The 12,091-nt window shown below is 35.2% G+C and overlaps 1 protein-coding gene across 9 annotated transcripts in view; it reads left to right on the forward strand.

Annotated features, from left to right (window-relative positions):
* The window catches only part of CEP170 (centrosomal protein 170), a 191,777-nt gene that overhangs the window by 29,219 nt on the left and 150,467 nt on the right, over positions 1-12,091 (forward strand). For all 9 annotated transcript variants that reach the window (XM_067555263.1, XM_067555264.1, XM_067555265.1 and 6 more), the window contains exon 2: positions 1,628-1,773. In XM_067555263.1, coding sequence (XP_067411364.1) covers positions 1,669-1,773 — 105 coding nt within the window. In that variant the 5' untranslated portion in view covers positions 1,628-1,668. The remainder of the gene's footprint in view (positions 1-1,627; positions 1,774-12,091) is intronic.

Below are 12,091 nucleotides of genomic sequence, written 5' to 3' on the forward strand. Positions count from 1 at the left end.
AAAAAACTTTCAGTCCAGATTTAGAGCTAACGAACTGGTTCTTTCAGTTTTTAGCATTTGCTGTGTTATCCTTTCAGTACATTTATGCTCTGTTGTTGGACTGTCAGAAACAGCTTTGACTTGCTTCATTCCTATTTACATCAGAGATTACCATGCCTCAATTTAGATCAAAGTCTGTCTCTCCTTTGTGTTGTAGGTGCCTCCTAGATCATTGTTGGGACTGTATTGTTATTCTGTATTTTCATGTTTGTCTTTACATGCTACACTACATTTTTGTTGTTAAGCAGATGATGGCCTGATCTGCAGCAAATTTCATCCATTTGTCAGGTTGAGTTTGCTCATTTGAAATGTGAACAGATATTGATTTCACATACTTTTATGAGATCTAGAACCAAACCAAAAACTGTCAGTTGTTTGCTTGCTGAGTGGGGCTTTCAGGTTGGTAACTCATTTGAGACCCTCTCCTAATGAAAGGAATGTGAGTGTTACATTGACATAGATTTTTGTCAGTGGATTTATTCTCAGGTTTCACAACTAGAATATCTTCCTGTCATTTCTGGAATATTATCTGGTGGCTAAATTTTTTTTTTTTTTAACAAAAGACTTGGACTGCTTGATGAATGCTTTAGTTTTTCTAAGACTCAACTGCCAAAGGCTTTTTTGTGGGCGCTCCTAATTACGTCTTTGTCTGTTTTCCAGTAACTGCACACTTTGCGGCCCTCCACTCCATTAAATTGTGTATTAATTTTCAAACTTTCAAGGTATTTAATGACTGTATTTTTCTTCATTTGAAGAAACTTAATATCCTGGATTGTCCATTGAAGAAAAAAGTGACATTATAAAATATTGGCAGAAGGACCATTAGTAACCATACTTAAGGACTGTTAAAACTTTTAATGCTTCTTTTGTTTGGTTTGGTTTTTAATAACAATCATCGTACTTTTTTTATAAAGTGCCTTGAGGATTCATTATAAATGAAATTGTTGCATTTGAAAGATGAGTTCTATTAATCACTGTTTTAAAATTTCTCAAATGAAGAGCAAAGAACCAATACATTTTTGTTGGGACAGTTTCATTTCGGATGACTCAGAGAGGGCATAGTTAAATATTTTTACAATTTCTTTCCATTTTTAATTCTCTTTATATTTTTTTGGGTGGGGAAAGAAACTGTACTGTTTGATATTAAGATAGGTGGATTTATACAAGCTACTTATGTTCATTTTTCCTCAGAAATAGAATGTATTTAATCTTGTCTGTTGCTGATGGTGGTAATGTGACGTTAATGTATTAATTTCTTTAGTAATAAGCAGTTAGATGTTAAAAGCTTTCTGAAAACGTGACTCAGGCATTGCTTATTTAACTAGCTACTGATTTATTTTGAATAGGCCTTCCTCTTCAATTGAATGTGTCTAGTTACATGAACCAAAGCTCTGATTTTATGTAAATCCGATAGTCTGTGTCACTTCCCATGACATCTGGATTCAATCCACTGGGAAATGTGCGTGCTCTTGAGAACTGCTTTTTTCAGGCTCCTTATATATGCTGCTCATGGCACTTGCTGAGTAGGAGCTATAGCTAAAAATAACTAAATGAATTTCTCTCTCCCTTTCTGTCTGTCTCGCTGTAGGATGACGTAGCCTTGCCAAGGATTTAGCAGCTAAGCAGAAAATGAGCTTAACATCCTGGTTTTTGGTGAGCAGTGGAGGCACCCGCCACAGGCTGCCACGAGAGATGATTTTTGTTGGAAGAGATGACTGTGAGCTGATGTTGCAGGTAATTGCATCAGCCTTCCATGTGCAACTGTTCAAAATTTGGATTTAATACACTAGATTTATATTCCTTTTGAGAATTAAATTTGCCAGCTGTTCAGTTTTTTGGACTCTCCATTTCTAGATTTTGCCAGCAGTTTTAATGAATCTAATCTTTTGTATTCCTCATGCAGAAAAACAGTTAATATGAACGTACTGCTGTTTGTATCTTTTGCATAGTGCTTGTATATTCAAAATGCAAAATATTAGGTTGTCTTTCTTGTAAATCATCATACAGGTTAAATTAAGATACGACAAATGGGTTGAAACATCATTTTAACAATGCCTCTACAATTTGGTCAATAAATTTATCCTTCATATCAGGTAGCTTTGTCAAGTGTAATATGGTAATTTTGGAGAGGGCTTTCAGACTGTGTTAATTATATCATATCCAACCTAATCATTTGATTTAACATAGTTTTATAGCCTTTGTGAACTAATGGAGTTATCCTTTCGCTGATGAGAAGGGAAGAAATTATCTATAAAACTATTAGTGTTATTCACAGTTACTCATGATTGCTTCATACATGTATGAAAAATATGATCCTCACAGCTTTTAAAACTGTTATCTTTATCTTAAACCAAGTAAAAATGGAAATTTTAAATGAGTGGCATACACTTCCAGAGTTGTTAGAAGAAATGTATTGGGCAATCTTGTATTAAAATCAAGCAATGTTTAATGCTAGTGGGAATTTAAAAAGCTCCAAAAATTTGACACACAGGGGAAAGAGAATATTCAGTGACTGGTTAGTAGAAAAGAGTATTTACGTATATTTAAATATGTTGAATAACTCAAATAATATCCAGGATGATTTCAGTGGAATGGTAAAAACAAACAGAAGTGCACTATTTCAAGTCCCATCAACTTTGAGAGTTGCAGCTGCTATCTCTTAGGCCCTGGGCTTCCAAACATACATGTGCTTAATTTTACAACCACGAATAGTCCTGTTAGCTGCAGTGGGATTACTCAAGGTAGTTAATGTTCAAGCATCTGTGTAAGTGTTTTCAGTATTGGGGCCTGAGACCACTTTGTGAGTATTTTATTCGGTCTTCATGACAGTATTTAAAAGGCTATTAGTAAGAAAATTTTAAAAATATAAAGCAGAGATATTACTTTTTATTTATAATATCTACTCTTTTAGTCTCTCTACTACATTTCATCCAAAAACAAGATAAGGCAAGGCTATCTATTACAATAGGGATGTACTTGGTTTAGACTGAATTTATTTGAGTTTTGTATTTATTCAATAAAACAATCCTTTTTAATACTGTCATTAATGGCCATATCAAAATCTCCAGTGCAAAAAGCACTTTTGAAAACCTGTCTTGCATGTTTAGTCATTACTGTGCAATACTACCAGTAAGTTATGTTTTGGCTTTCTCATACCTCATAAAAAACCCATTGTGTATACTAATGGCAGATATATGTGCCCTACTTTATCTTGTAAAGAAAGCTGTTGTAAGGCAGGATAGATTTTTTTGAGGGGGAGAGGATGTTAAAACATTTTAAAGGATAGGGTCCTGGGTGATTTCCAAGATAAATAAAAGGATAAGATTCTTGCCTAGAGGAATCTACAATCTAATTTGTTTACAGTATAATAAATTAGTAAGGATGTACAGGCTGCAGTGTGCAGCATATTCAGTGTGCTGATAATTGACTGCTTTGCTGTTTAATTTGATACCGTTGATGCAGTAGAATGAATGACCCAGTGTCTGAATGAAATTGGGGGTTGAATGAGGCTGAAGGTCAACCAAGATAAAAGTGAGGTAATGCTAGTAAACTTGGAGAAGCAATTGGAACTATTGGCAGAGATTATTACAGAACCCTGGCTTAAGGAAGTGTCTCCACCATTTGTAACACAGGCTTATTGTTTAATGGACCAGTTCAATTTTTGTTTGGCTACACTTAGATGCTCAGGTCACAGCTTTTTTGGGGGGGAAGAAGAAAATATGACCATTTTTTTTTAAATGATCTATAGTTGCTTATACTTTGTGACCTAGATTACTGTAGTATGTTCTTCATGGCTTTATACCTTGGAACCATATTAGAAGGCAAAGTTGGTGCAAAATGCAGTCATCAGTTTATTAAGCAGGGTCACACAGAGAACCTGTTGGACAGATGTTCATAGTTTGAGCTGGTTACTGGTAGGTGTCCTAGGCGTATTTAACCTGCGTTTGGAACATGGCTGAGAGACCACCTCCTTCCCAGTACATCACTACGCCATTTATGTTCAGCAGAGGGGCTTATGCTGTTTTTTCTGGTTTAGCTGGGAGGTGATGGTGGAAGAAGGGTGCTCTCCATGAGTATCCACCCACACCAAGGGGGAGTCTTTCTCTAGCATTTGGGAAGAAGCTGATTTGAGTAATATATATAATGATCATTGAAGGATTATTATGGTTATTATTATGGTGAACTATTATTGAGTTGCATTATTAGTTGTGTAGTACTTAAGCTTTCTGTCTTTAATGTTCCAAAAATATTTGTTTAGTCATTCTTAATTTACATGAGAAGATATTGTTGCTGTTGTTTTTTGAGTGAATTGATCCTGTGAAAAATTCAAAACAAGATTGCAACATGAGATTGGTTTAATTTCACATGTAATTAGTGATTTGTGGAAAGTTGATTCTCTAAGAAATTATCTGTGTCTGGAAATCAATACAAAACATTTTTTGGTTCCAGAATGTTGTTGTGGAGAGTTAATGTTCACTGCAGTGGAAACATTTATAGGCCCTATACCTATTTTCAAAGAACATTAATAGTTAAGACATAAAAACAGTTCCATTCTGCCAAATAATTCTTCATCACTCACAGTTGCCCCTTCCAGTTTATATTGTCCAGGCACTTGAAAATTTTCTACGGTAAATGTTGTTGCTGCATATATTATAATAGTTCCATCCACTCATCAGTTTTTCTTTAGTCTACTGAAAAATGTATTTAATCAAGGAAGATCTCTCAGGTGTTACATATGGATGTTTTGCTTTAAAAAAAAAAAAAAAAAAAAAGGTGACCTAACTAAAATACTTAAATTTTTAGAAATATCAGTGGCCTTCAAATAATTGTCCATCTCCTGTGTGCACCTGATAATGATTGGTTTGTGTTTTATCTCTTATCGGGGCAGTGTTCTATGTTTGTTCTTTGTATATTATACCAACGAAGAAAAATATGGAATTGCAGCTTGCTAGAATGAGACCAGAGTTTTATTTCTTGTAACTTTGTACCAAAATCCATCTCTGTTTGTACTTTTTGTTTTTGTACTGTTTGTACTCACTGTGAATAATAGAGAGTAAACTAAGTTACACTAGTTCTACATATTATTTTATTGCATAGTAGAAGACCACTTAATTTGTAAATTTCAATGTTTTGTTTAGCAGTAAACCTGAGGAGAGAACTTTTAATGTATTTCTAAAATGTGACTAGGAGAGGTGGCGCTCACTCCTGCAAGGTGCTGAGATCTCCAACGCTTTTCAGCATGAGGTCCATATAAAGTAACCTTTTGGTCACTGATTATTTCAATCTGTTTTGTAGATCTGACTTGCCTTGTTATGTATGCCTTCTGTTGTTGCTAGATGTCTCTATCCATCTCTGTGTGACACAGTTGCTATAACTACTAACCATTCAAAGTTCATTTTGATTGTTTATAAATTACCTTGATGACAGCATTAAATTTAGGTCTGCCTGAGGTTTCTTTCGAAGGAAACTTGTTTAGCCTATACGCTGTACATGGCAAAATGTTTGCAAAAGGACTATATTAAGGTACAAGTATGTTTATATATTACTAGTTGAACTCTGTAGCATATACCAATAATTAGACCCATTAGGCTTATTGTCTGAAGTATCTGTGCAACCCTCTGAATAGATAAGATTTCTTTGGTTTCAGTCAGAGCCACTGGTTCATAGGGTTGATTCTAAGAAATTTCCATTATGCCTTCAAAATACAAAAGAGCAGCACTGTTGTCTATTGTCTACTCCTTACCCTCTCTTCCCCCACCCCTCTGCTTCATTAATGTATTGGAGGCTTTGTTTGTTTCATAAGGCTTTTAAGTTAGGAGGACTTGCACAGCTTTCTCTATTTCACAAATTTGAAGATGAAGATGCAAAACACCAGCCTTAAATCTGAAGTCAGTCAGCAGCCTATACTTTGATCACAGAATTGTAAATATTTTATTAACTTTTTTTTGTTCTGTATTTAAAAGTGGAGACTTAGTGATAGTTATTGTCTGGAAAACGTTGCTTTATATTTTTTACTTGTTTAAGAAGACTAGAAATAAAAATAGTAAATGCTGCCTGCCAGTTTTAGGGTTGCTTCACCTTTCCAGTAAAATTTTGTAGGCTAATATAGTATGTTCAATACAATTGTGATTAAAAAAATTTGCACAATTTTTTGCACAAAGCATTTTAGTTAAAATTCTGCAAAGAGTATGGTTTATGGCAATCAATATTCAATACAGAACAGTTTTAAATTACGTTTTGCTTAAAAATACCAGTCTGTATTAACTGTAGCTGCTTCCAGTTTATAACTAGGGGAATTGGTGAGGGGTTATGGAGATTTTTAGTTAGAGATTATTAGTTCCAATCCAGTCTATTTCGGTAGTAATAAAGTCATTATCTGACTATTTAGGAGACTTTGTGAAGTGCCAGGATGGAATCATTCCCTTTCCTGGTGGAGAAACTTCAACATAACACAAAGCAGTACCCTAATTGACATATAGGCACATTGTGTAGCAGAACGAGGCAGTTTGTACTGATGCTGTACATCTCACTCTATGGATAAAGTGCTAAAGACGCCAGGATTTTCCAGAGTGGTATCATTTCTAGCACAAAATTGTTTTTTTTTTTTAAATCTCTGAGGAGAGGAGGAAAGGAGTTGAGAGGAAAAAATGTAATCTTCTTTAAGATTTGAGATTACTGCTTGAAATAAAAATTTTCTTTATTTCAGTTTTGCATCAGGAAACATGATGGTCTAGTACTGTAGCTGTGATTTTTGTCCTAAGATTGGAAACATATGCAAATTTGGAAAAGTACATTAAGAATAAAAGGTTTCCATTTCTAACAGGAAGATCTTAAAGTTGAGCTGATGGGCCCCATACATTTTTCTGTTTAAAAAAAAATGTTAGCTGTCTTGTTTATTGTCATACAGGTCACTTTAATGATCAGGTCTTGTTACATTGAGTGAGACTTGATATGGTAGCTCAAAGCACTTCTATATCCTTTCCTTTCTCTCTCCCTCTTTTGGCAATATAATTGTTGCTGCACAGTGACTAAATGTCTTCCTGCTTTACCTCATTACCCATTCTGTCACTTATATATGGATGCTAATTTGTGTATTATTACTGTTATTGTGCTTGTATATCAGGTTTTCTTCTTTTGCTATTTGTCATGGGACATGAATTATATCTTTGTTGCAGAAAAATGATTGGTTAATTCATGATCAGATTTCTGCTAATTCAGGGGTATGTTCTGTGCTCAGGTGTACTGGCACGTTGCTGTTGGGACTCTCTTGCATAGCAAGCTTAAGAATCACACTGAAAAAGCAATGTGCAAAGACAAAGTGAAAAGTGTGAAACCCAAAAGCATTGAAGTGTGACCTTTCTTGCTGAATATTAACGCTGTCAAAGTAGCTGGATGTCTGTTTTCTTCATTAACTGTGGAGACAGTTAATATATTCACACTATCTTGTGCAGTCTAGCATGCAGGAAAATTGAGATTTAGAGTGGAAAGAGAGTCAACTCTATCTTGCAAGGTTTTTTTTTTTTTTTTTTTAAATGCACTGCTTATTATCTAAAATAAGGTACGTTTACCTTGCTCAAACCTTAAATTTTATAAAACTGTTTCACTATTACTAGCCTATGGACTATTAACTGTTATGTGATATTACAATCTGTAGTTCCGTAGTCCTCTTTAAGCATGTGCTAAATTTAGTGTACCATAGGACACTAAAGTTATTTACAAGCCTGTTTTTTAAAGTGGTTCTCCATGTTTAGAAAAGTAATTATTTCTCTGGAAAGCTGGATTGTGCAATATTGTAATGGGTTATTTTCATGCAGTATTTTCTATGCTTTCTGTATTATAAGAGAATATATTTACAGTTGTGTGAAAAACACACAGTTGAAGTCCAGGAAATTAATAAAAAAGGAGAAATAGTAGTATTCATTAGAAAACTGAGCACAGCTGAAGTGTTAAACTTAAAGTTGAGATTTGAATATTCATAGGACTTCTTACAGAGACAGAGCAGAACTGAAGAAGCTGAAGTAGGGAAGACCCAGGGATGAGGAAGAGAAACAGTAGTAACAGAAGCAAGTGGAGAAATCAATAGAAGAGAAGTTACAGTTGAAGGCAAGTATCAAATACTCAGAGAAGGAGGATGTCTGGGGAAGGAAAATGAAATCAGGAGCAATGTTGAAAAAGATGATGAAGTTTGAGAAGTTGGAAATAACAAAAGTAAAGTCACAAAAGTTCTTCGTGAAGATCAGATCGAAAGTGACACAGATGTTAAATATGGGGGATCCAACCAGAGATGAAAAGTTAAATAAATTTAAGAAAGTGAGAGGCAGTGGAATTGGACAGTTCATCAACGTGGAATTTAAAGTCGCTTCTGCTAGGAGTAGAGAATTGAACAAAGAAAGTGATAGAAATGGAGGATGGCACATAGGAACGGGGAGATAATAGCCACTTAGGTAGGAGGGAGAGAAGAAGATAAACAAGAATTTGAGGAAATGGACAAAAAAATCTCTACAATTATGTATTGCATAACCCACATATGCATGTGTGCATGTTTGTTTATGTACACATATATGAACACAACTGGGTGTATTTCAACTGGCTGTAAATTAAAGCATTGCAACACAGATTCAGACATTATGGTAGGCATATCCTCCAAAGGCCTTATAGTTGATTATTCATGAACCTCTGATCTTAAGATGTCTTATAGAAGAATTACTTCCATTGTAAGTAGTAATGTTGTTGACTTATTATTTTATCATGGCTCTTGCAATATTTTTGTTTTGTTTTTCTTAGTACCAGCTCTTGGAATCTACCGTATTTCCCCATGTATAAGACACACTTTTTTTCGAAAAATTTGGGGTCTAAAAACTGGGTGCGTCTTATACAGTGGTTGTAGATTTTTTTACTTGCATTTATGATGAATAAAACTTGAGTTCAATAACATTTTTTTTTCAAATTTCAGGCCCCAAAATTAAGGTGTGTCTTATACATGGGAGCATCTTATACATGGGGAAATACGGTAGTTGTTATATGAGAACCTTAGCTTAACAAAGGTTTATGAGCCCTCAGGGTTACAGAAAAAAACTTAGAAAAATTGACCCCATTGCATCCTAAAGAAGTGGAAACCAAAAAAAAAAAAAAAAAAAAAATTAGAATCCAAAATTTATTTTTTAAAATTCTCATGACTTTTAAGCCATTTCTTTTTTATTTTGTTAGGCCTGGCTCATGTTTTTCTAATGCTTGTGGTTGGCAATGCTGAAATGATATTCATAGTTGTGTAAAGGAGGGAGAAGCACAACAGTTCAGCATATAGTTCCTTTTAGACTGAAGCATGGAAAAGCAAAATTAGCTCCAATGGGGATATCTTGAAAAATGAAAAAATCTGGTGTCATCCACTTTCAGTTTCTCAAGGGCTCTTGAATTTGCAAACACCCTGTCATGTTTTGTGGTGCAGTCCAGACCAGGGGTTATCACCACTTGTCTTGTAATCCTAAATGCCTTAAAATGCTCTGTTGCTGTGTGTTAGGCAGCAACTCTGACTCCAGCAACCTGCTTGTTACATCACAGCCATACTTTCATCTCCACCAACCTTGATTACTACTTGCCAAATTCCCAGCAAGTTCAGAATTTCCCCCAAACCATTTGCCCTGAAGTGTCCAGCCCTTTCCTGAACCATTCAGAGAAATAATAAGGTTCATCTGATCTTTAAAGAGACAATACCCAGCCTCTAGCAACAATTAATTGGAGTTAACAATTACTTCAGTTCTGACACAGCACTACTAGATTAGTAGTTCTCAACCTATTTACCATTATGCACCACATATATAACTCTCTGAGTTATATGGGCCGCATCCACACATTATATATAGTATCTGTATGGCCTTGAGGATGTCATGGGCCACACCTGTGTACGGATTGGGCTGCAAATTGAGAACCATTGGTTTAGATTAAAAGTAAAGCAAGTTTATTAACAAAAGGACATAGGTTAAGTGATGCCAAGTACAAGAAATAAAGGTAGAATTAGTTACAAGCACATAAAAGTGAAAACATGCATCTAAAATTCTAAAACTTAAGCAAGGTAGACTTTAAGATGGTTTCTCTCACCAATTATTCTTTGTCCAACATAGCTGACTGTCTCTCAGATGGGATCACCCACAGAAGTACAAGGTGCCAATATCCCTTGTCATCTCAGGTGAAAGATCTTGCCTAAACAGGTTTCTCACCTATATTCGGTTCTCAGAGGTCCTTCAGCCAAGTAGGTTAAAGCCTATCTTTTTCAGCTTGTAAGAGCTCTGATCCTTTGTCTGTCCAACAATAAATGACAAGATGGCTTCCTGTCTCTCCTTATAACTTCCAAACTCACTATTTTGTCCCTAGACTCAGGATGACCTCATGCTGTTCTTCCATTGCTGTGGATTTCCCATCCCACTGATTTTTATGTAAATAGGTCTTTACATAAAATAGTTGGTTTTGGTCATGCCTTGCTTAATTTAATTGAAGACAGGTAGATAGATGCCTTCCCTCCTATCTGGGAGAAACCTTGTTTAAATAGCTCCCTTTGTTTGGTCACAGACTTAGAAGCATAATATCAGTGATTGTTTATAATTCCTCATATAGGCTTAAGACATTGATATTAATCACCAATGCACATTAGCTTTCATAAAAGACCTTACTAAATGCACTCTTATAATACAGCAACATTGTATACAATCAGTTGATTCAATTACTTATCACTTAAGATTCACACACACACACACACACACACACCACCCTTCCCAAAGACTACCTTCCCCCACTTGCTAGGTTGAATGGTTTGTTTATCTTTTATGTAAATTTGTCATCCTCTCTGCCCGATAACCAGGCTGGTCAGCCAAGCAAATACACATTTCATTATCTAGGGCAGACTGGACTTAGGTATTGCTTGCCAAACACATTTCAAGAACATAATTCTAGCAGATATCCTAAGTCTTTATATATACCCCATATATACATCATGCAAGAAATATTAATGATCAGTGAGTTGTTAGTTTTCCTATGAGATCTTACGTGCCGCCTATTGTGTATGTATCATGACAACAGTAAGTTAGGTGTAGTGAGTATGTCAGGCCTAACAAGAGTTGCTGACACGGAGTAGTGAATCATCAATGGACCTTTGTTACACACCCCTTGTTTGTTTCAATAGATTGTGGAATTGTGTGTTAGCTTATACCATCCCACATTTCAGTGGACATGTTCATTCTCCAGAGTTACATATCTTAAGTTGCAAAGTTTCGTGTACTTACTATTTTTCTATTCCATGCCTTCAGGAAGCACAGTGTCTTCAAAAGTCCTCATATTAATTTGCAGTGGTATACACTGGAAGTAAAACATTAATAAGTATTTACCATTGTCTGTCTCTTTCCAGTGTACTATGTAAGATATTTGGTTTTCTGTATTCTGAACTACCTTGATGAGTGAATTTGAATTTTGTTTCTGAAATATAATTTTTGTTTCCAATTGCTCAAATGGAGCATTTAAAACTGTTGGGAGATGGTTACTGGTTATTGCTGTAATTTGTTTTGCCACCAAGACAGTTGGTATTTCATTGTCCTTGGCTTCTGCTATCACTTGCATGTGGTGTGTTTATTCTTATATCTCACACCAGGTTGCAAATCTGATACACACTTTTGTAATTTTGCAGTTTTCTGATGGGTAAATGGTGAGAATTTAGGTTTTAGTGCTTGGGCGGGGACACGGGAGTTAGGGCTTCACACTGCTATAGCAGTGTGTTCTACATGCCAAAACTTTCACACCTCCTAAAAATAATTTTCAACTTTTAATTAGGATTTTGCAGTACATTCCACTATTATCCAAATTTCATCTTCCATATATTTACTTTGTAATGCAAGCAAGCAGAAATCTGGGCACAGATGGTTTGAAGCACGTTCTATTTAGTATACTTAGATGGCTTGCATTCCTGCACGACTATTAATTTTTTTTACTCATGGGCTATGATAATGACTTTTTGTTCTGCATATATAGTTCTTTGTGCAGGTCCTTCCATTTTACACTGATGATTCCA

The sequence above is a fragment of the Emydura macquarii genome, unplaced genomic scaffold (assembly GCF_026122565.2).
Source record: "Emydura macquarii macquarii isolate MOO-44397 ecotype Brisbane River unplaced genomic scaffold, CSIRO-AGI_Emac_v2 contig_1597, whole genome shotgun sequence".
In the NCBI taxonomy this organism is placed as follows: domain Eukaryota; kingdom Metazoa; phylum Chordata; order Testudines; family Chelidae; genus Emydura; species Emydura macquarii.